The following is a 24599-nucleotide window of genomic DNA, read 5'->3' as shown; positions in this document are numbered from 1 at the left end:
GCAAGAAAATTTCTTAACATAAATGGTTATTATTTTAATTTCTCAAATAGAAATGGGAACTTCGTATAGATTTATTTGTTTATAATTTGGGATTGGTTTGTGTTATACAAAGCGATTTATTATTGCTCGTTCTCGATTTGACGTCAGAATGATGCCACTCTCACTTGTTGTGTTTCTGTTAAAAAATTGTCGAATTGATTTGTTTGTTTGTTAACAGTAATAGTACCCCCGCCAGTGTCGGGCATATCACCGGTCATCTTCGTCTGGCTCATCTAGGGGTAGGCCCAGGAAACATGCTGTTTCAACGGGATGGGTCCAGAGGGAGAGGGGTGTTAGATGAGTCGGTTTTAGGGGCATGTGAAAAGGTCGTTAGTGTCGTGCGGGGTGCCTTCACATACCGGACATATGTTTGGTATGTCGGGGTCGATTCTGGATAGGTAGGAGTTTAACCTGCTACAATGTCCAGAACGTAATTGTGCCAGTGTTACACGCGTCTCACGAGGAAGCTGGAGCTCTTCATCTGCTGTAGGTGGTGATTGGAGCTTAAGAAGGTGGTGACGGTCTCTCGGTGAATGTCGCTTATTGACTGTCTAAATACTGTCAGGTCCAGTAGATTGCGGTCAGTTTTGTCCTGGATTTCGTCAGCGTAGTCTAAGAGATGTCTCCTGACATGTCGGTCATAATTCTCACTTGACCTTGAGATGGTGACAAAACACATTTCTTCTGTTATACCATATGTAAGTATGTAAATATCATATCACAAAAGTTCGCAAGGAGTTTTGTAATCTATGTAACTTTCTCTTTTGCCTCTTAGTTTGAGCTCGAAAGTATTGTTGCCTTCTCATGTTCTTTTCCGGATTAGACTTTATGAAGACTCAAAGTTTTTAGTCTGTACTAATAAAACTTCTTTGCTATATTCTTGCTCTTTGCATGTTTTTATATACTTACTTATTTAAGTGGCCATACAATTTTCTGCAATATGTTACGCGTTATAGAGGTATTGTTTAATTAAGGTTCAAGTACGATATGAAAATATATACAATAATTAGTTGCAGAAGCGGGGTTTTAAGTCTTTCGCATCATTCGACTGAATAATCAGTGAACAAAAAATCTCTCATAGCAGCAAGAGCGGAATAGTCCGCGCGAACAAACACCTACTCTTTCTCTCTTTCTCTTATCACCAAGAACGGAATAATCCGCAATAAATAATTTTTTTGTTAAAGTTTGAGAAAAACAAATAATTTTGGTAATCCTGTAACATTCCGACGCAAGGTATTTTGAGTTCATCGCGTAATTCGAACGGTTAAATAATATTTTGCACCGCTCTTCGCTGACTGGCATTCTCAACATTTATTAGCAGCGGTTGCAACAGATATCTAGAGTTTCCAAACAACCATCCTGTAAAGCCATTAGCAGGTGTATTAATATAACATATGGAATCTTCCGGCGCACTTCCCCCGTATGTAGTACAACATGTGATAATTGTGCATTTTGGCAGATTAAATGATTACTTACCAGTCTTTATCAATCTGTATACACATTTTAGTTGTTATGCTTACTTCTTTCAACATTGCATCAAACAATTGTTAACTCAATTTTACTCATTCCTTGTAGATTAGCTTACCATATCTCTCACTGTTCGGCATTTTTTCGAATAATGCTTACGAAGCACTTTTTCTCGACCCCTCGATCAATTTGGATCGAATCAATGTGACGTCACTATTTACGTTTGTCGATTTCTTACAGAAATTCTTTTTATTCTAGATAAATTAGTACATTCGTATCAAAATTCATAAATGCAACTCTGTATATGTGTGAAGTTGTGAAACTGACATTGAGTGATTTTTATCCCCTCTTCTTTATGTTTATTTTGTTGTTGTACTAATTGCGTTTATCAGCATCTGTAGTAGAATTCCAAGATTTATACTTAGAAAATTATTTGTCTTTTTTGTCACTATTATTGGTAATAAAAACAAACTTGTAAAGACTAAGTGGGTATATTTATTTTGGAAGCCTATTTAGCAAATTATTCAAGACCAACGGCACGCAACTGAAAAGGTAATAAACAACATAGGTAGAATATATGTATATACATTTGTAGGTGATAGACAAAGAGATGGACAGAGGACAAAGGTGTTAGATGTAGGCTGATCAGTTTGTCTAACTTTGTGTCACTATCTGAGATACTAATTTTAATGAGAATATATAACAATTTTTACTAACTTATAAAATAATATGAATTTTTAATATATTGCAGTTCAATAACTGCACGTTTCGAAGATGGATATAAGCGAGAGCTTTGAACAACAGCAACAACAATCCGAAAATCTGCAGCAACAACATCAACAACTGCAAATGCAATGTGAACCCGCTTTTCAGCCACAAAATATTGGACCTACAACCACGCCCTTGGCGGTGCCTTTTACGCTACCAGCTACAAATGGCTTCGATCCAACAACGATAAATCCATCATCATCGCCTCCATTTGTGTCATCTGGACAAGCCATACCTCTACCGGCTCCGCCACAAATGAAATCACCGTTAATGGTCCAACCGCCACCACAACCCCAGGGACTGGAACAGCAGCATCGTCCAAGAAATGATATTGATATTGATTCTTTACTACTCCAACAGTTTAGCTGTTTGGGTACAACTGATCATGAGGATTTGGTTAAGCAATTCCAAAGTCTCATGAATAATCAAGTGGATCAAGATGCTGCAAAATTCTATTTGGAAATGAGTAACTGGTAAGGTCCATTTCACAGATAAAATGAATTAAACACAAAAAAAAATATATATTTTAAAGGAATCTGCAAACGGCTGTCGGCTGCTACTTAGACATCCACACTTTTCAAACGCTGCCTTCGATGAAGATTGTCCGTCAATCTCGTCCAAGTGAACATCAGCAGGCGTTTAGGCTACAAAATGATGGCACTATTGACTGGCCGATCGGATGCTACCTAACAGCACCTAGTCAGAAGCAGCGGATTGAAGTTCCTGCTTTAAAGCCAGGAGAAACTTGTGATATTTTAGCCGATATTCCCCCAAATCAGCCAGCGCTTATGTGGAGATTGTGCACACCAAATGGTTGGAATGTGGGAGGTAATACCTATAAACATTTAGTACTAAAAAGAGTTCTTTTCTTTTGTTTTGTTATGCAGTTTCTTTGTAAATTGTATAGTGTATTGATATTCCACTAACGTAAATTGAAGAAATTTAGCCATATTTATCCTCTATTCATGCAAAATCTTAAGTTCATATTCATTTAAGAGTGGTCAGTTGAAAGGCAAAAATTATATCTAACATTGTGAGTGATGCGTTTCAAAAACCGTTAAATTTCCAACTCATCCTATTAATCTGTGTATGTGTGTACATACATTATATATGTTTATTCTCTTATAACTGTGAACTTTGAATATCTATGTGGGTGTTATTGTTGTAGAAGGTTGTAGAAGTATAAAATATTTCCTAACAAATTTTTGGGCCTTCAGTTTTGTGAACAAAATGTTTCTATTTATAACCATTGACTAATTCTATATTATTTACTTATTTTACTTATAGAACCTATATGGATGGTTCCGCCAGGTATGACGGATACACAGGCTGAACTTAGCGACCGCATGTCGCAGCTATTGATGTCGGTGGATTCGTCCAACAGCGACAGTTGTCCACAAGTGAATGTTGTGATATCGGTTAACATGGAATGAAACAAGAGTGTATTGAAGCGAATGAAGCGTTCGGGAGAGTGTTGATTTACATAATAAATATCCGATTTCTTTGTTTTACATTTTAACGATGCTCTTTGTAATATTGGTTAATTTTTCCTTTTTTCCCCCATTCTTATATATAATACGCATACATATATTTCTTTTACTACATATATTTAAAAAGAAAATTACATTGGTACTAATAAATTTAGAAATGGTTTGAATATTTTATAATGCCTTAGGACAGTAAGAAGATAAAAATTGTAATGATTAAACATTCATCCATATGTATATGAGCGTCTATATATTCACATACATATAGATGCACATGTGTATATTGTTTTATTACCTTTATTAGTACATGCATACAAATTATTTTACACGCTCAATAGGCATAAGCAATGCAACTTACTTAGTTTGAAATTTAATAAAGAGTGAAGTTCATGGAGACAAGACATTTTATTCGAAAGATCTTCGAACCGCCAGTATATATTTTTTTAAATTTACAAATTTAACAAAATACAATAGTAGCATTTAGAACGTCCCCGATTAATAATATGCTTTTTGAAGCTAACATTCCCTCAATAGAAGCGAAAAGGGACTATATCACAAATAAATTAAATAAAGTGCTTATGAACAGCTATGATGCCCCTCTCTTCAAAATCGCTCAAACCTACAAAAAAAATAGGCCATCTAAAAGAGTCCCATCAGCAGTTAGTAGAGCAGTCCTCAACAGCAAAAAACTTAACCTTCCATATCTACCACTAAAACCTATTCTAACCCACATCCCCCCCTGGCGTTTACAGAAAGCCATAGTTAACACTGAGCTCCGAAAGTATAAAAAATTCGAAACACCAGCTATAATATATCAACAAGCTTTTGCACACATACAAAATGAACTCAAGGATTACACCTTCATATACACAGACGGCTCCCAAAACAATAATATGATCGGATTTGGCGTAACTACCGAAAATGCAAACTTAGTAGTATCCAACCTAGCTGCATACAGTACAGTCTACTCTGCTGAATTAATTGCTATCATGTCGGCTGTTAATATAATTAGAAATAAAAAAGGTAAATTTGCAATTTGCTCCGATTCACTTTCATCTCTCGATGCCATATCCAATATCGAAAACAATGATTACTATCCCAGTTCTATCCGTAGTATTTTACAAACAAAATACCCAAATATTTTACTGATATGGTCCCCGGGCCATGCCCTTATAAAGGGTAACGAATTTGCTGATAGCACAGCTAAATACGCCACCATAGCTCCAGTATTAACAACTACTAATCTAAATGTTAATGATATAGCTGAATTTCTTAAGAAAAAATTCATAAAACAATATAAGTCTGAGACTTGGCAAAAATGCTCAACTTGGTACAAAGCGCAAAATGTAAAAAAGCTTGATTTAAGCAACCTCCCAAAACACGCTAACCTTTCACTTTCTAGAATGGACCTTGTTAAGCTCACGCGAGTACGTTTGGGCCATTCAAAATTAACCCATAATCACCTTATCGACAGCAATACCCCCAGAACATGTCAGTTTTGTAACTCCACCCCGATCTCCATTAATCACGTTATGTCCGAATGTTATGCCTTCAACTCACTAAGAAAAAATATATTCCATAACTCCGATCCCATTCAATGTATTTTCAACCCCACAATCGATAATATTAAAAAAATTATAGCTTTCTTAAAAATATCAAAATTATATTACGAAATTTAAACAAGCATGTCGAAAAATTATATTGTATCTCCTAACTTATAATGAAATTCTAAACGACGCATAAGCACTTAGTATTAAACATTAATTAAGCACTAATTTTACATCATAAGAAGAAGCTGAAGGCCTTAGCAGCCATAGCTTTCCTAACTAGGCTTACAATTTTAATTATAAGTTTCAGTTTGTAATAATAATAATAATAACAATAGTAAACAAATTTTTGTGGGTGTCACGCTGAGGCAAACTGTCCAAGAGAAAAATAAGCCCATCTCGAATATTTCGCAAATTTACACCAGATTTCTATTCTAATAAGCTTTGAAGCCATCAGGGAAGGTCTACAACATGTATTTGGTTTTAGTATTAGGCCAATCGGCTCGAAAAGATATATATTAGTAAGTATCTCCTCAGCAAAGTCAATGATAGCTAACAATCTTTGAACATTCCCATGACAGTTGGTACTACGCTACCGGAACGACCCGAACTTATATCCAGCCAAGGATTGTCACTCCAGCAGCATTCGACAAACATTTATATATAATTTTTATGCAACATACGCCGTATTTATGCGACTAGCGATTTCTACTGATACCCGTAACTTTTAAGCTTTAAATTAAGATTCGACTGATTTGCGTCAACTACACCACAGCTTACGTCAACTTACAGCAATAAGGAACTAAGTTGTATTAGTTTTTGTCAAAAACTTTACTTTATTAAAATTGTGTGGAGGAAAGAATTAATCATCCAAACTTTACTTTATTAAAATTGTATGGAAGAAAGAATTAATCATGCAGACTTTAAAAATATTCCCGTTTACAAAAAAAATAAGATATATGTAGCTATAATATTTTTTATTGCCGGTAGATTTTCTTTGCTCTGCTTACATCAGGAAAATCTTTTTTACCTTTATATGTTAGAAACCTTTTGACTTTACTGATATTCTTTATTTTCGAATCATAATTTTCATTTGTTTTTTCGCACCCGACATTGCTGCGTCACACGTCAGTTCGCGTTGAATCAACTGTGTTTTACGCTTTAATTTGGCTTTTTTGACATTTGGCGCAATATGGTAGCCTTATGGTGTGTTTGTTGGGAATCGGCACAATTTTATTGTGCCATGAGTGGCGACAACCAGAGCATATTTACTCCAACCAGTTTATTGTTTTTAATTTTATTTTCTCATTCAATACTTTTTTGCTCTCGTGATAGAGGTTATTGAATTATTGATAAGAACCGAAATTATTTGCTTCCGCTAAGACGTGCCCCATTTAAATAAGTGAATTCGAGTGCCTACGGAACAGTGCGTTAGTAGAGCATTAAATTGGCTGATTGCATTTGTACATACACATATGTACAAGATTTGTTTGAGGGGATTCATTATGTAAAGTCCGTTTGTGATAAAAAGTAAGTGAAAGTTTTTATTAATTGATAACTGATTGAATTTATAAGTGCGCTGTGTTCAAGGTCGATAGGCAAAGTTAAATGAATTAGAAATGTCTCATAAAAGTCTCTTAGTTTATTCACACACCGTTCTTATTTATGTGCATTATACGCATCTGCACAGTGTTACATACATATATATGTATGTAGATTTTGTAATCAAAATACATAATTGATCAGATGGGGTCACATGCAAAACACAAACAATCAATGCCAATTTGTTATAAAGTTGTTTATATACTGATTGCTAAAATTATGAGAGTAGAGCGAGAGCAGACATACATAGATAATGAGAAAAGAATTTCTATAAAATAAGAGGGCCAGTTTGAAATAATTATGTGTCTGTGCGTGAAAAATCGCGTCAACACAGTGGAAAGACAAAGTAATCAAAGATCTGATTGAATTATTTATGGATAAAATTTGGGCAACCTTTGAAACATTCGCTGAAAATTGTGCACCACGGCGCGTGACTGTGTTAATGGCATTGCGTAAACTATAGATTTATGTTTTATGATCCTCGTGTAAGCGATATAGATAATATTTAATCGCACGATAGGAAAGCAATCTTCTGCCTTGCTGTGATTGTATGTCTAAAGTGAATAAGATAGCAATTATAAGTAGAGTTTTACTAAAAAAGCAATAACGACTTCAAATATCTCTGCATGTGTGTATTTAGTGTAAAGCTCAAAGTCTGTACAGGCTAAATTAACCTCTGCGCAAGGCAATCTACATAGAGCGATTGCATATCTGCATGCAGACTAAAGTTATGTGCAAACATATACAAAGGTGTACACGTACATGTACAAGTATATATTTATATACATATGTATGTGTACATTACTGCAGGCGAGAAAATGCAGTTTTGTTTTTTATCTTTTTTAATTAAAAAGTGATAAAACTGTTTGTTTAAAATAATAATAAGGCTTAGTATAAGCATATTCAATACATCTTATTATTCATAAAAAAATAATAATAATTCATAAACAGCCACAAAAAACGAACTGAAAGTGTCTTATCTAATCTAATGTAACCTGGTTTATAATTTACTATGCCCATTTGATCATAATGATTTGATGAAACGTGGTTTTGTTATCAATCTTTTTGTTTGAATTTATATCGGCTGCTTCTTTTATAACAATCCTCGTTATTCTCAAAGAGGTAGACCAAGACTTTGCGTAATTAATTTTATAGTCTTGCACACATGAAAGAAATATATATTTTATAATTTTGCTAGGTCTTGGCAACATCGAAAAAAATTTTGTAATAATATTAAAATCCCGAGACATTAAATTCCTTTAAGAAATTTTAATGATTATTAATGATCGAAGATAACCGCATATTAAGGGGTTATGTATATATATACACTTGTAAAGCTGAAAAATTACGTTTTTTTGAGAATTAATTGATTAATTTATTAATAATGTCTACTTTAAAGTTAATTATAGTTAGTGAAAATATTGAAGTGCACGGCTCCTTCAGATGATCTCCCAAGCGTCCTCCAAAAAAAAGCGTTCGGCGGTGGACAAAATATCTCCGGTTTGGATTATCTGAAATCGAAAAACCAATTAGATTATTTTTGCGGATAGATAAAGCTAGGTATTAATCGAAGGAATAGTCAAAGTTTTATTTTTTGATAAAATGGCGGCTATAGAAAAAAAAAATCGAATTTTCTACAAAAATTTTCGCGGAAAAATACAAAAAATCATCAGAATACTTATTCCTTCCATTAATACCTGGAGAATATATCTGAGAAGGTTGTGTTAAAATTTCAAGACGATCGGTTCAGCCGTTTTTGAGAAATCGTGTCCACCGACTTCGAAAACACGGTTTTGAGAAAAATGCGTTTAAAGTTTGAAAAGCACTTTACATAGGGTAAAAATTCTCTGAAATGCCTTTTCAAATTTGCGTGTAACTTCGAAAATATTCACCGGAGCTATATTAAATTTTCTGTGTGCATTCTCAAACATATGTTTTATACATTCAGAAAAAAAAAATTTAAAAAAATATCGAATTTTTGCAAATTTTAACTGTATATAACATTTCAATAAAATATACCTTAATCATTAAATAATTTTGCGCGCATTCTGAACTTTAACTGAGATAATTCTCATTTTCCACAAAAAGCAATCTCATGGAAAAAATGTGCTAATTGAGTTTTAAAATTTAACTTTTCTTCTTTAAAACCCTCATTACAGAAAAAGTTATAACTAAAGTCTCACGATGCAAAACCAGACTCAGAATACATCGGCTTCAGAGCCGCCTCCTTCGTCACCACCACCAGCACCAGCCACTACACGCAATCAACTACGTCCTGTCAAATATGATTATGCAGATTCATTCGCTTGTACTTATGTGGTGTCAGTAGTAGCTGCCTCCATAGCCGAGCTAGCCACATATCCTCTGGATTTAACCAAAACGCGTTTGCAGATTCAGGGCGAAGCAGCGGCCGTCGATTTAAAGTCGAATAAAAGCTTGAATCCCAAGGTGATTACTCGAAACTTCTATGTCAATTCATATGTACGTATGTATGTATGTATATGACTATGTGTTTTGTTTATTATAATATTTATTTATTTTAGACTTACATATGTACACATATACATATGTATTTTCACGTTTTCTAAGTCAAACTAAACCAGTAGAACCCAACTAATAATCCATACATCCCTTCACAACATTTAATAATTTTAATTATGTTCCCGACACCATTAGCAAGAAAATGTTTTATTCATTCGTTACTATTCGTTTGTTCGTAATGTCTAATTGCCACCTGGGGTGCAGGGCATTCATTCTACTCCTCTAACTCTCCTTCTCTCTCCCTGATTCTATGGTGATGTCAATGGGCCAAAGCAGTATCGTGGTATGATTGCGACTGCCTTCGGTATCGTCAGGGAGGAGGGGACAATGAAACTGTGGCAAGGTGTTACGCCCGCACTGTACCGACATGTCGTCTATAGGTAATAATAATCTTGATTGTTTTTTCAACGAATTCCTCAATTTTAAAAGTAAATTTTGTTGTTGTACATAAATATTTCGCAGCGGCGTACGCATATGTAGCTATGACTTTTTGCGTCGCAAGTTGGGCAACGATGAGAACGGCATTATCACGTTGCCACTGTGGAAATCTGCCCTTTGTGGTGTATCAGCAGGTGCAGTGGCACAATGGTTAGCCTCGCCAGCTGATCTCGTAAAGGTACAAATTCAAATGGAAGGCAAACGCCGATTAATGGGCGAACCTGCGCGCGTCCATGGCGCTGTGCATGCTTTCAAAGATATTGTTCGCCGTGGCGGCATAGCCGGCCTGTGGAAAGGTAGCATACCGAATGTGCAACGCGCTGCACTTGTTAATCTTGGTGATCTCACAACATATGACACTATTAAGCGAATGATTATGATCAAATTAAATATGCCTGACTGCCATACTGTGCATGTGCTCTCCTCAATTTGTGCTGGGTTTGTGGCAGCGATAATGGGCACCCCAGCAGATGTGGTAAAGACAAGAATAATGAATCAACCGACGGACGATAAGGGCAGGTGAGTGCTGTTATCAAAATATTATATTTTCTAGGTACCTCCTAAAGAGTTTCTGTAGAAATACGATGCGTTCAGTTAAGGGGGTATATACAGTTAGAAGGCCGAAAAAAGCGAATTTTCCAGAATTTTTTTTGAGAAAACTTTTAAATTTATTTATCTAAAAATGTGTACATATATTATGTTAAAACTTAGTATTAGTAAAAATATTTATTTGGAAAGGCGCTACAGCTGATCTCCGGGAGCTCCTCTCAAAAAAGACGTTTTGCTGTGACCACTATATCTCTGGACAGAATCCTCTGAAATTAAAAACCAAACAAATTTCGTTGAAGTAATGTTAAATCTAGTAATTAATCGAAGGAATAAGCAAAAAAACTAGGGTCTGTCAGACTCACGCACGGTAGAAGTGAAACTTCTAAGTTGGTTGTTCCATGCATGGGAGCCCCGGTTTAGATCTCTCCCCCCTCTCTCGTGTTAAATTCAGGTTTTCATATTTTTTTTTCTATATCACTCCACATAAATTTGTACTATTTATTTTTGTCCTTATTAGCTTCAAATTTGACACTTGGGTGCAGTGTTGCATTTGACGCTGACATTTCTTTGCACTTCCAATGGTATTTTTTGCCTACTTTTGGCGCGTTAATCAATTTGCTTTGATCACCGAAACGGTTGAAATGGCATTTTACAACCTTCTACTTCAACTATCGTCACTCGTTTGGCAAACGCACTCATTGTATCGCTTCGTTTCCTCCATACCTACCATCTATTTACTTCACATCAGTTTCTTATTGCTTTCCCGCTTACACACATTCAATCGGCGCTTTATCTGATACTCACACACAGCACTCATTTGCACGGGCTATGGCTATCTATAATACCCGTTGTCGGTTGCCTGCATGTCGCCAGTCTACTTCAATGCTTACTTGTGTGCTATATACATTTCGGCGTGTCTCGGTGGCTCCCTCACATCGTTCAGCGCTTGCGATGCGAGAGAGCGAATAGGCGAGAGTGGGAAGGAGCAGCTGCTCCTTGGCCCCGCCCATTTGACGGATTTCGGTAACGCTCCGAACTTACCGTTTCACTCGCCTATTTTCAATCTGCCTTGGGGCCCCCGACGCGCCTAAAGAAGTTTCACTTCAAAAAGTTTGACAAAATGGCGGTTCCTCAAAAAAAAAAAAAATTGATTTTTGATCAAAATTTCGGCCTTAAATTGTTTTTAAAAAAAATATTTATCGGTTTAGCCGTTTTTGAGTAATGTTACTCACCGACTTCGAAAACACCATTTTGAGAAAAACACGTTTAAAGTTTGCCTTGTACTTCCAAGCACTCTAGAACGCCTTTTCAAATTTGCGTGTAACCTCGAAAATATTCACGGGAACGATATACAATTTTCTCTGTGTATTCTTAAATATATGTTTTATACATTAAGAAAAAAAATTAAATAAAAAAAAAATCGAGTTTTTGCAAATTTTAACTGTACAGGGTTTGATTGAAAAGTAATGAGCCTTCCCGCGCGGAGCGTCTGCCAAGCGATCAACCGAATCGGCTGGTAGGGAAAAATTATCGTTGGACCTTCCCCTTCTACTAGAAACCGGTCCCAGTTCGCTGGCAACAGCGGTGCAGTCAACATCGCCGCGTTCGTGAAAGGTGTTTTAAAAGTGTTTTAGGATTTTGCAGTCGCGAAAATGCAGCGATCGTTGGAGCAACGTTATTCGATCAAATTTTGCGTAAAGCTAAACAAAACGAGTACCGAAACCCTTGGGCTACTCAAGGAGGCTTACGGGGACCAATCTCTGTCCAGTGCCCAGGTAAAACGGTGGCACAAGTCGTTCAAGGAAGGCCGGGAGGACGTCGACCCTTCATCACGACAATGCGCTGGTGCACACCGCCTTCCTCTGCATTGGCCAGGATGGGGGTTCCGGTGCTTCCCCACCCTCCCTACAGCCCAGACCTGTCCCCGCCGGACTTCTTGTTCCCGCGCCTGAAAAGAAAGCTGAAGGGGAGGCGTTTCGACTCCATCGAGGCGATCCAAAAAACTGTGACAGCCGAATTGAACGCGATTCCGGCGAATGAGCTTAAAAAATGTTTCCTGCAGTGGAAGGACCGCTACCAGCGGTGTATTGACGCTCAAGAGTCCTATTTTGAAGAATTTCAGTTGTATAAGCCAAAAGGTTTAATAAAACTGCTTTAAAAAAATAAGGCTCATTACTTTTCAATCAAACCCTATATATAACCCCTTAGATTAGCGTTTGATAATTCTTTTGCATTATTAAAAATTTATTTTAATTAATAAACGTGGCCTAGAATTTTAAGCTTCTTTGGTGCCATTATTTGCAATACAAATTTTTTAAGTATTAGTACTTTACTTATTGTATTTGCTTTTTCTTTTCAGAGGACTACTCTATAAAGGTTCTGTTGATTGCCTACGCCAAACAGTGAATAGGGAAGGATTTAGTGCACTTTATAAGGGCTTCTTGCCGTGCTGGATACGTATGGCACCATGGTCTCTAACGTTCTGGCTGTCGTTTGAGCAGATTCGTAGCATGATCGGTGCTTCTGGTTACTAGTTATTTTTGTGGAACGTTAGTGTACTCATATAAAGTGTTTTATAGGCGTGGCAGGCGTTATTGCAAGCATTCAAGCGTTTCTCAAGTGATCGGAATAGTAAAACGTTCTTACAATTGTTAATTTCAGTTAAATACGTTTACCCCATACTAAGTACGAAAATGCAATTTGATATACTATATTCTCTCTGTGCACATTTATGTATATTATGTAGCTAACAATATTGCATCTATTTTTTATACGCATGCATTCAGCTGGAAATGAATTGAAATGTTTGTAAAAATCTGTGCAACTCATTGCAAACGACGTCAAGTGTAACAACCAATAAACCCCGGTCGGGCAGCAGCAACGATAAGATTAACAATTATTTTTAGTGTACAAATGTACGTAGACTGTTAAAAAGCGATTTTATATGCATATGTACGTATTTTGGTCCTTTATGGATAAGGCAGGATTTGTGTATTTATTGATTACTTCGTACATACATTATAAAAAGTTAAAATTGAACTAAATTATTTGAAGCCTTATACGCTGCACTGCAGAGCTATATTTAAGTAATTCAGGTGACAATATCATATTGTACAATGTAAATAAAAATAAATAAGTTTTTTACGTACGTATTAATATCAACAAGCCCTTTGTTTTACTAAATAAATAATTATTTAAAATAAATGTTTTACATTTCAGTCCCTTTTCCGTACACCATCGCATTTCACCACTGAAATTCATTAGAATGATTTACTTATCTTATCTTGCTATAACAGTGCCACTAACAATGCAAAGGTCAGGCCATTATTCATCAAATCAACACTAAAGGAATAATGATACTGCCACAAGTGATTTATTTCTTTTACATATTGTTTTCGTTGGTTAACGACTAGAAAATATTAACGTCTGCTATTCTAAGCCCAATGCCCAGTTAATGCCTTGTACTATGAAGAAAATGAGCGGTTGCCAAGCTACCAGCCATCTAATCCAATCGAGTAAACGTCCATAAAGTACGTGCGGTCGTTCCCAACTAAAATTTAAGCACACAAAGAGAGGTAAAAATCAACAGCATGATTTTCGTATTAGGGCAGATAAACTTACGGATTGCAAAACATTTTTTTGAGATCAACCTTTTCTTTGCAATATGGACAAGTCTGCTTTTTACCAACAATACACCAACCTCGAATGCAGAATTCATGAAATACATGATTACAAGACAACTTATATGTATTTTCGAAGAGACCCTCCTCCTTTTCGCTAACCAAAAGCGGGTTTCCGCAAATTGCGCATACATTATCGTCTAGGTGACGGGTTGGGATGCCTTGTGGAGTATAATACTGTAAATATAATTCAAAAATTAGTTTATGAAAGAATTAAATATTAGAAAAATATGTGTCAATACCCCAATGTGTACCGCCATCTTTTCTGAACAAATTTCTGATATGTCACGCCCTAATACACCGATATAAAGGCCATAGAACACACACATCAGTCCTGCATCCATCCAAACATTCGGTGCTTGACTGAATATAAAATTAAACCCCAAAAATGTAGCCATCATCACAAGGTAACCACCAATACCCAAACAATAGCTGATTTGGTAAATTAGTAAGAACCATTTGTAGACTAATCTGAAATATGCACAAAGATTATAGTCAACCTTATACACTTTACTTCAATTAAACTCACCTTGGAGTAGTGCGCTGTATCGGCTTGCTTACAGCTTTTCGAATCACAAATGCTGTTAAACACGAAAATATCGCCCAGATGATAACAAATCGTATAAAACTATAAAATATTGATATCACTAGCGGTATTATCCACATCGCAAGCAGTGTAATGGCCTACAATTTATTGTAAAATATTATTTCACATTCAAGTAAGTTATGAAGAATGCCAAAAATACCGAGTAGGATTTGTAATGTCGCTTCTTCCATTCCACCAATATCACCTGTGCCACAATTAGAGTTATGAATAGAATAAGCACCATTTCAGAATGCATAGCCTCGTGACCCTTGTGCCTTTCGTGCATCAGTTGATGTTCGGCGCGCATACGTTCCTCCGGTGTCATTTCGTCCAAAGACTGTAAGTAAATCAATTTTAGACTGCAAACATGATCCAGATTCTCAAATGGGTACACGCACCTTATTCCAGGCGACAGGAGCATGCAACGCCGGAACATCCATTTTTTGTTTATTTTGCTTTACTATTCTACACGTGAACTAAACTAATGCCTTTTTTTTATTAATTAGTAAACATTTATGTGGCTTTTGTTAAAAAAACTGGCCCCTTAACGTGCCACGAACTACAAAAACAGATAATATGCGAGTATTATTCACAAAGAAGGAAGAAACCGAAGTATTCACAATAGGGACAGTGGTTACAGTGTTTTATTACATATATTATGAGGACAATCTCCGCCATAGTTTTAAGGTTTAGTAGATAGGATTTCGACTTTAATAATTGAAATTCGATTTTTAACATTTAGAGGATGCTCTTACCGGTACACTATCAATAATTAATATTAATCCATGTAATTAATACATTTTCCTTTGCTTTCGGGAAATTCGAGTTTAAACAAGAACAAAATACTATGTATGCCGTCGTTCCTATGACAGCCGGCTCTACGTTACTGGAACGACCCGGATTAATATCCGGTCAAGGACAGTGACTCCAGTAGCATTCCCCGTGCATGGTTGGGGAATGTTTATGTTGCAACAACAACAACAACAACTTTGTATGCCGAAAATGGATGTTTCGAAAAATCGCAATACTGATTTGAGTATTGAACTGTTGCGTGCGTTTCTAGCGCTTAGCTATAGCTAAAAGCACTGACAGCCATTGCGCCAGGAACGCTTGGTACATAGTTCTAACCTCCAAATTTATGGAAGAGTAGAACACGCCCTAAGCGTTCCATTTTCCGTTATCTTTTTTGGTTCAAGTTTGTCAGACAAATGATTCCGTTGAGATGTCACAAGCTGTACAATATTTTTTCCTTAGTCATTTTTGTACGCGGCTTCATCACTTAATATATATTACTCATTTTTTAGTGGTAGCTCTTACGTTTACATATTTATGATTTTTATTGAAACATGTTCATTGTAATAAATGTATTTTATTTTCGAATTTCACGCAAATGTTTAGGTGCTTGTCTACAATTAGTGTATGTTAGTTTGACATTTCTTCTGTTTATAGCGTTGAAGTATGGAGTCAAAGTCAAACCCTGCAAGGTGAGTTCGCTTGAGTAGGTGATTTGTTTTTTCTTGCGATTTGCTAGTTTGTCAGTCCTGCTTCTTTGTTGTTGCCTTTTTTTACATTCTTATTGAAATTTTAACAATGAAATTACCAAACTACAAACACAAATTGCATGCAATGTTGTTGCTGCTATAGGGAAGTCATTTTCTATGAATTCGCTTTATGTGGAATCTTCCCTTTCATCATTTTTGGTTGTCTATTATACATATTTTGGAAAAGATTTTGCCAGTTATTTATAGGTATCAAAAACACTGTGCGAGAAATTCTTACCCAGTGGTGCCAGGTGGAGGACTTCGCACGATTTTGCGGTTTTTTCAAACAAATGGAGAACTGATTTTTTCGGACCGGGGATGTAGGGACTTGATGGGGATTTTAGTTTGGCTTAAAATTGAAATTAGAAAGCATCTATTTTCCTGGCTGCTCTTAATAATATGTTCAATAAAGAGTTTCTTTGTTTATACTTTTTGCACGTTATGTTTACATCTTCTGAATTCTCTCCCCCTCGCCATTGAAGACTAGATTCGAAACGCATTCCTTAAAAGCAATAGTCCAACATGCTGTTTGTATACGTCAATGGTGGGGTGGAGATTGAAAATTTCCAATTTTCGTTTAAAAAAGTACAAATTACTGTTTCTTCTGTGTGGCATCACTGATAAGAGTTATAAAATATAACATTTTTATATCTCACCGGGAAAAGTCATCTATGGCATTGGGATTATAAATAATAAATCTTGGCCGTAGATAACTTCTTGGTTGTTCACTTATTTTAGAGGATTCAGAATGCCGCGTCAACTTTGGGGTAAATTGAAGGAGACGTCAATAACAGATAATGAATCTGAAAAAATGGTTCCAGTTGTAGCAAAACGCGCGAAATTAGAAGAAATGCAAGAGAAATTGCCGTCCTCCGTTAAGAAAAGGTAAATTTTAGTTTGCTGGCGAACTAATAAAAAACGGTTTTTTCTTTTAGTTGTGTGCAATTAAAAGTTAAAAATCCCCTAGTGACACAGACTATAGAAGTAATGAAGCAGACAGAAATGTTGCAATCACTTATTGATACATATTCCAACAAATCGGTAACGTATTACTTTGGTTAGCTTCAATGCTAGTATTAATATTTTATTTTCGCAGGGTACTTCTAACTACTTGCTGAATCCTTGTCAAATGATACCTGAAGTAGATTTCCCACCCGAAAATGCCACTGATTTCATCAACGATGATAAATTTGCAAAACCAATATGGTTTATACCACCAATTGAAACGCGGTTTGCTCGAGGTGTACCACAGTCTTATCCTGAAATTAATCCCGAGATTTGCCGGGCTGCATTACGAAAAGCGGTTTGCGGACAGCTTCGTGTCTCTGGCTTCACAGATATATCCGAATCGGCCCTAATTCTGTTTGCCGATGCAGCACAAGAGTTTATGCGTAACTTCATGCTGCGGATTCGTGAAGTGCATGCCAATAATCCACAGACTGAAATTCAAAATGAAGTAGAAGTGAAGAGTCTCGAAAAAGCATACTACTCATTGGCTAATGCGTCATTGACTCAAGTCCATAACTATTTTAAGCATCAGTTGGTGGCACGTAACCGCAGTGAAATCGCTGAATTTAATGGTGTATTGCAGGAATATGACAAATTAATGAAAGAGAGTCAGAGTATGCAAAAAGAAGAATTCCAAGGTGATTTTTTGAATATACTTGAAATGCCTGCGTCGAATGAACCCAATGTCAGTATTCTGAGCAGCGGTATGGATATGACGAGCGCAAGTTCCGCCAGCTCTCAAAGTGGTGCTGGAATGTTGAGTATGCTTGAAGGACAATCTCACATGTCGGTGCAGAGTGCAAGGTACATATGTTATTTGAACAAAAAAAAAATTATAATTATGTATTTACATACTTTTTTATTCATTTGCTCTAGTAATTATAAAGATGTACTTCGGACTAAACATTCAGATGTTACCTCATCAGGACAAGATAATAGTGCAAATGTTAACACATATACAACAGAAACTTTTCTGCATTAAAGGTACAAAATTTAATAAAAAAATAAATAAATAATTGTACGTTATTAGAAGCTTTTCTACAACCGTGTTGCAATTAAATGCAACACTCAATAGAAGCCACAATTGGGTTTATTGTGCGATTCACCTGGAAATTATATTTCTTTTTTGCTTAATTTTTGATTCATTCCAATGATTTTTTTGGCGCAGCTTTGTAAATTCATTTTCTTCAGGTTTTAAGTGGAGTTTGCCATTAGCATCACATTTGTAGGAAAACAACTTGTCATTTCTTTCACGTTTTGGTACCCAGCCCGCTGTGAGCTTGCCGCTGAGAATGTCTTCGGCTGATACAGATGCCATATCATAGAGATCTTCTTGTGTCCCCTTTTCTTCATGATCATCCAGTTTCCTCCTTTTTATAACAGGTCTTTTCGTTGGACCATTTGACTCAAATTCAAATTCTTCATAGGGCTTTACATAGCAACCTGCACCTGTGAAGAGTATAACACGGCTTTTCCGTGTTTTTTGAACACTTGTTGGAGTTTGAAAATCACCAAATTCTACAGAATGCGCGATTAGTTCAGAAAGTTTTTTGGCAATATGTTTCTTTACTGCTTCTGTTGTGATGAAATCTACGTCAGCTTTCACTTCCTCCTCCAGTAAATAGCGGTTGGATGGTAGAACTATACAAAAATAGTACAAAAGCATAAATAAAGAATAGGGTTTGTATCCTAGTGCAATAACCTTTTTGTTCAGATGCGGTATCAACCACGTTATCAGTCAGATTCTCCTTTATGGGACCATGTTCATCTAGGGAAGGCTGAAACATAGCGTTTGTGAGTAATGTGGTATCAGCTGCTTCCAGAAATTGGCGCATTTGTTCATTGTCCTCATCATCAGAGTCACTAGATGTCGAATCATTGGGCCTTCGCTGCATATTTTTACATATAAATAATACGAGTTAACATTTACAAAAGTTGTTACATTCATATACACATTTATTTATGTCCGTACAAATTCACAATCATCAGCCGGTAACAGCTGCTTTTCTTCTCATTCACAATTTGTTGACATATCATATGCAAGAGACTGCCAGAAATATTACGTTTTTTATATTAAAAATGCAACATTACAGTATAAAGAATACAGAAGTAGGTATCATCCGAAAACCACTACTTTTTTCCTAATTTTTAATGTTGATTATGTCAGTACAACAAATAAACCAAACAACAAAGCAATGGAAACTCTGAACCACAAGAAATTATATATACACATACATACTTTTTTGCCATAGCGTCACCAGAATAAAAAAATAAGTACTGTATTTAGGTGATAATGAAAATATCTGCATTTGGAGGGGTTTTCATTATTCGTGCTTTCACTATTTAACAAACGTCACTTAATTTTTATTAGTTTGTTTACCCTAAAATCACAAATCTTTGTGTATATCCATACACTGGATAATTACAAACAATTAACTTATCTTCCGTTTGTTTGTTTATTTGGAGAAATTACGTCATCGATTCTTAAAACTAAAGTAGCGTTACTAATAAACGCCCCAAACAGTAGGCACCAAGGAAATATAACGCCAAAAAGGAGGCACCAAAAATATATTTCCTACAAGTTTGCACCAACAAACAAGCGCCAAAAAGTAGGCAGTGTTATTTCTCACTAGAAATTAGCAACCACAATGAAAAACTCAGGAAAAATAGCCAAAAGTGTATCTAAGATATATATCTCTCTCTCTCTCCTTTTCCTCTACGTTATATCTTTTTTCTCTCTCGCGGAACGAAAATGCTCAAAACGTTGCATAACCTTGAAATTTTACTCCCCATTCTCGCTCGTCCATCGACGCCTAAGAAGTTTCACTTTAAAAAAATTTTATCGGAAGAAAAATCTTCGATTAATTACTAAAAATATATTTAAGAAACCCGTCTTAAAATTTGATAGTAATCGGCTTAGCCGTTTTCGAGTAATGTTGGTCACCGACGTTGAAAACACCATTTTGGGAAAAACGCGTTTAAAGATTGCCTTGTACTTCCAAGCACTTTGAAATTTGCGTGTAACTTTGAAAATATTCACCGGAACGACGTTAAATTTTCTGTGTGCATTCTTAAATATATGTTCATTAAAAAAAATAAATCTAACTGTACGAAATATGCAGTCCATTTTCTTTGTTGTTTCTTTGTTTAAGCAACCTGAACCACTCCCTAATATCCGTTACCACGACAGTCGGTTCTACGTTACCGAAACGACCCGGATTTATATCCAGCCAAGGACTGTCACTCCAGCAGCATTCCCTGTATGTAAATATGGGGAATGTTTATGCTGCTACAACAACAACAACTTCCTAATATCTCCACAAAGTTTCATTAAATAAATCCTTACACTTTGCCTAAAATATTCCATGTCGAATTTTGTTGAACCCGACCCGTTTTATGTTTTTTTTTTTCAATTAAAAAATAATACTTTTCTCAACACATGGTAGCATGAATTGCCATAATCTGTTTTAAAGTCAGCTGGTGAAATGACAAAGGTGCTATCTTCTTTATCATAACATGATTTGATCTGCTTTCAACAGTGAAATAGTCAATGTAAAAATAACAAAATACGAACTGCGAAAACCGCTTAAATTGTATCCAGTATCCACATTAAATTATAAGTATGATGGAGGTGAGTGGTATCACAGTGATTGATGATTTCCAAATATTGACCTTTGGTGTTTACAGGACGAGTTGGTACCCCGTCTACCAGTTAATAGTAAAAGTATTGACTTTCAGAACTGGCACATAAGCTACCTCAAATCGCACATACTTAAAAGCATTTGCATAAAAGGCCAAGATGGCAATTGCAATCAAGGTGATGATGAGTGTTGTGAGTTGTGCACATATCGTTACGCACTTGAGTTGCCGCACTTGCCCGATATGGTTTTTCACAAGAATAAGTTAATACTAAAGCACAAAGATGGTGCTATATTGGAGTTTCTACCAATGGACGCACTGCGCTTAGTGGAGAACGGGAAGCATTCTCTACAAGTGGCCTGTGCGCAGGAATGGAAGGAGAGCAGACCTGAATGTCATATGGAAGAAAAATTCAAGCCGTTTGACTGGACTTTTACAAGCACTTATCAGGGAACAATGAACGATAAATTTCGGGTGGAGGATTCAGATCAGGAATTGAACAGATGTAAATTGATGCATCGCGAAAAGATACTATTTTATCATGACCTCACTCTGTTCGAAGATGAGCTGCATGACAACGGAATCTCATCGTGTTCAGTGAAAATTGTATGCATCCAATTTCGTATTTTTAACGAATAATTAACTTTGTTAACTTTTTAGCGAGTCATGCCGTCGGGTTTCTTTGTACTGCTCAGGCATTTCCTCCGAGTCGATAATGTGTTACTTAAAATGCACGACACTCGTTTCCATTTCGAAATTGAGAACAGTTATATATTCAAGGAGTACACACATCGTGAGGCTACATATAGCGAGCTTAAAAACGTTAGTATTTTTTTAAACATATTTTCTGTCCAAAATGTTTAATGTTGATTCCTTACAGGCACCACCGCCATTTTTCACAGTACCCAATGATATAGAAAACTATATACCGATCAAAGAAAGGAAAACATATAAATTATATTTCAAGTAAAGAGTTTTTACACAAATATAACAATCGACTACAAGAATAAAGGATTAAGGACTAATACCCCGTTTAAAATTAAATCAAGTATTATTTTGAAGTAAATAATATAAATAAAAATTAATTTCCGCATGTAAGTATAAGAACGGCTCGACCGATTTGACTCTTTTTTTTATGTTCGCAATTGTCAAGACAAGGTTAGTATGAAAACGGATACCCCTATGTATAATTCCATAAGGACGATTAAGGAAGAATCATCCTCGATGCACCTAATTGGAGTGGCAAAATTTTCCTAATTGTATTAAACCAAAGTGCAACGTTGCAAAAAATCAGCAATGGCATCACGTTGCGCAACCCAAACCCACCAGTACTGTGCAATGGAACAAGACTCGAAGAATGATAGCAAGACAAATAAAAGTGGATTCGCTTTCAACGATGAAATACAAGATCATAGATGTCACACGCTTACGCAGATTGAAGTGAAAGGCCCTAGTTATACTGCATTTTAGTTTGACGAACACCGTGCAATTGGTGTTGCGCCGAACAAGGCGAGAGAGAGAGAGAGTTCGTCGACTCTCACAGCGAACAAAATTTGTTCGGTTAAACAAACGCAAAATTGGTGCTGCCATACATACGAATTATTGAAGATCACATCAGAGACCAAAAGGCAGAAAAGTAAGTATGGAAATCCAGCGCGTCTACGGTTTTCAAGCTCCAATAAAGTTTCAATAATTGTTACGACTTTTCGTATCAAATGTTTGTGATCTTATGTCTAGAGTATTACAATTTTCATATTCGTTTGTCATCATACACATGAGCTGTATCCATTTTTAACGCTTTTTGGTGTATAGAGTAAAGAAGGTAGTGCCTTCCAAAAACCGCCAATTTATTTTAGACGATTTTGACAACCGTTGAATAAATAAGCAACACAGAAGCGAAGTTGGAATGGTTTGGTGATAATTGTGATTATAAGATTTCTAATTTTTAAATTAAGCAAAATAATAGAAGTGAAGTGGCGCGTCTTAAACCTCCAAATGTAGTTTTATCTTGCATTTGTGCTCGTGCCCAAGAATGATAGAATAAGATATTGCGCTTTCCGAATTCGGTGTGTCGTCAGGCCCCGAGAGTATACAAACAAAAGGAAGGGGAATTACTTGTTTATAGCAAGAAAATGTGTGTGTATATGTGACCATATGGTTTTATGTGTGAATATACAATTTCTTGCGTTTGACAGTTTGATTACAAGGTTTGGTCACTCGATTGGGGGGAGTAACTTTGGCTCCTACGTCATAAAGGACTTGACTGCTCATTTCACATGTATTCATGTTGTTGTAGTTGTTCAGATGGCAACAAAGTGTGTCTATTTTGACGTAGTAAGAGCTCTGTTGGCCAAGATCTTGATTTTACTTAGTTTTCGTAGAAACTTGTTGCTGGCTTATCGACGTACACCTTTTCTTTCAAATAACTCCAAAGAAAGAAGTCCAACGGTATCAAATCACATGATCTTGGTGGCCAATTGACATCGCCGCGACGTGAGATTATTCAGCCATCAAATTTTTCGCGCAAAAGAGCCATTGCTTCGTTAGCTGTGTGACAAGTGGCACCGTCTTGTTGAAACCACATATCGTCCGCATCCATATCTTCCAATTCGGGCCATAAAAAGTTCGTTATCATCTCACGATAACGAACACTATTCACAGTAACTGCCTGACCGTCCTCATTTTAGAAAAAATACGGCCCAATGATGCCGCCGGCTCATAAACCGCACCAAACAGGCACTCTTTGTGGGTGCATTGGTTTTTCGGCAATCACTCTTGGATTATCATTCGCCCAAATGCGGCAATTCTGCTTATTGAGGAATCCACTGAGGTGAAAATGTGTCTCATCACCGAAGATGAAGTGCGCGATATGCATTTTGACTTGAACGCCCGTTTTCATAATAAGCCTGAATAACTTTAACGCGTTGCTCGATTGTGTATCTTTCCATAGTTTAGATTGAGTTAGTCTGAAATTGAAAAATGTCAGATGAAATGCTAAAAAAAACTTGACGTTTAGGTGTGGTTCACATTCAACATCGGCCCTTGAAACCACCCTTTATATGTAATTGGCGCGTACATTTTTTTTGCGTGTTTTGCCAAGCTCCTTCTCCTATTTGCGGCGTGCGTCTTGATGTTGTTCCACAAATGGAGGGACTTACAGTTTCAAGCCGACTCCGAACGGCAGATATTTTTATGAGGAGCTTTTTCATGGCAGAAATACACTCGGAGGTTTGCCATTGCCTGCCGAGGGGCGACCGCTATTAGAAAAATGTTTTTTCTTAATTTTGGTGTTTCACCGAGATTCGATCCTAGGTTCTCTCTGACAATTCCGAATGGTAGTCACGCTCCAACCCATTCGGCTACGGCGGCCGCCATCCTGATTGCACCAGTCATATTCGTTTTTCATGCTTACAATGTTTTTCTTTTGTTTGCTTGTTTACATTTATATGAAAATCAATTCTGGAAGACATATTTTGAGGAATTTATTCAAAATAGGTAAAGAATTATTTGGAAGCAGCCTCCAGCTCTCTATGTGTTTTAAGTTAAGTTGAGTTTAAGCTAATAAGAAAAGAGTCATGCTACCATAGATTGCCCTCACAAAATCAGCTGATTACTACACCGCGTATAGCTTTCACCAAGGTGGATTTAATAAGGTGACAGCAATGATATGCTTTGTTTGTATGTATTGGTATGTTTACATTCGTATG

At 36.3% G+C, this 24599-nt stretch overlaps 6 protein-coding genes across 12 annotated transcripts; 4 read left to right on the top strand and 2 right to left on the bottom strand.

The window, feature by feature from the left end:
- The first annotated feature begins 1867 nt into the window (after positions 1 to 1867).
- Positions 1868 to 4162, top strand: LOC128858098 (protein ILRUN). Of its 2 annotated transcripts, none has more exons than XM_054094068.1 (4): positions 1868 to 1991; positions 2258 to 2747; positions 2807 to 3102; positions 3562 to 4162. In XM_054094068.1, the coding sequence occupies exons 2-4, from the start codon at positions 2281 to 2283 to the stop codon at positions 3705 to 3707; spliced, it is 909 nt and encodes a 302-aa protein (XP_053950043.1). In that variant the 5' UTR covers positions 1868 to 1991; positions 2258 to 2280; the 3' UTR covers positions 3708 to 4162. The 2 variants fall into 2 exon arrangements, with proteins under 2 accessions (XP_053950043.1, XP_053950042.1); XM_054094067.1 differs by having other exon boundaries at positions 1868 to 2058.
- Positions 4163 to 6527: 2365 nt separating this feature from the next.
- LOC128858096 (mitochondrial uncoupling protein 4) lies at positions 6528 to 13603 on the top strand. 6 transcript variants are annotated; one of them, XR_008453982.1, is made up of 7 exons: positions 6528 to 6838; positions 9070 to 9358; positions 9728 to 9831; positions 9914 to 10408; positions 12798 to 12955; positions 13018 to 13123; positions 13225 to 13603. XR_008453982.1 is itself a non-coding variant. In XM_054094060.1 (6 exons), exons 2-6 carry the CDS (start codon positions 9095 to 9097, stop codon positions 13059 to 13061), a joined length of 1065 nt encoding a protein of 354 aa, XP_053950035.1. In that variant the 5' UTR covers positions 6528 to 6838; positions 9070 to 9094; the 3' UTR covers positions 13062 to 13603. The 6 variants fall into 6 exon arrangements, 5 of the variants coding, with proteins under 5 accessions (XP_053950035.1, XP_053950040.1, XP_053950038.1 ...); XM_054094060.1 differs by having other exon boundaries at positions 13018 to 13603; XM_054094063.1 differs by lacking the exon at positions 6528 to 6838 and adding an exon at positions 7159 to 7256 and having other exon boundaries at positions 13018 to 13603.
- On the bottom strand, positions 13396 to 15291 carry LOC128858097 (E3 ubiquitin ligase Rnf121). Its single transcript, XM_054094066.1, has 6 exons — positions 15103 to 15291; positions 14865 to 15041; positions 14648 to 14802; positions 14361 to 14589; positions 14060 to 14295; positions 13396 to 13988 (listed from the first exon to the last, which is right to left on the bottom strand). Exons 1-6 carry the CDS (start codon positions 15142 to 15144, stop codon positions 13868 to 13870), a joined length of 960 nt encoding a protein of 319 aa, XP_053950041.1. The 5' UTR covers positions 15145 to 15291; the 3' UTR covers positions 13396 to 13867.
- A 1583-nt stretch (positions 15292 to 16874) lies between these two features.
- LOC128856503 (uncharacterized) lies at positions 16875 to 18274 on the top strand. The gene is made up of 4 exons (XM_054091805.1): positions 16875 to 17130; positions 17181 to 17286; positions 17342 to 18057; positions 18130 to 18274. The coding sequence occupies exons 1-4, from the start codon at positions 16994 to 16996 to the stop codon at positions 18233 to 18235; spliced, it is 1065 nt and encodes a 354-aa protein (XP_053947780.1). The 5' UTR covers positions 16875 to 16993; the 3' UTR covers positions 18236 to 18274.
- On the bottom strand, positions 18271 to 19285 carry LOC128856504 (uncharacterized). Its single transcript, XM_054091806.1, has 2 exons — positions 18956 to 19285; positions 18271 to 18894 (listed from the first exon to the last, which is right to left on the bottom strand). The coding sequence occupies exons 1-2, from the start codon at positions 19146 to 19148 to the stop codon at positions 18356 to 18358; spliced, it is 732 nt and encodes a 243-aa protein (XP_053947781.1). The 5' UTR covers positions 19149 to 19285; the 3' UTR covers positions 18271 to 18355.
- Positions 19286 to 20712: 1427 nt separating this feature from the next.
- On the top strand, positions 20713 to 22011 carry LOC128856502 (TIP41-like protein). The gene is made up of 4 exons (XM_054091804.1): positions 20713 to 20884; positions 20941 to 21498; positions 21553 to 21714; positions 21773 to 22011. Exons 1-4 carry the CDS (start codon positions 20876 to 20878, stop codon positions 21860 to 21862), a joined length of 819 nt encoding a protein of 272 aa, XP_053947779.1. The 5' UTR covers positions 20713 to 20875; the 3' UTR covers positions 21863 to 22011.
- The last annotated feature ends 2588 nt before the right edge of the window (positions 22012 to 24599 follow it).

This window comes from Anastrepha ludens, chromosome 3 (genome assembly GCF_028408465.1).
Source record: "Anastrepha ludens isolate Willacy chromosome 3, idAnaLude1.1, whole genome shotgun sequence".
Classification (NCBI taxonomy): domain Eukaryota; kingdom Metazoa; phylum Arthropoda; class Insecta; order Diptera; family Tephritidae; genus Anastrepha; species Anastrepha ludens.
This window is presented reverse-complemented; position numbering and strand designations above follow the sequence as displayed.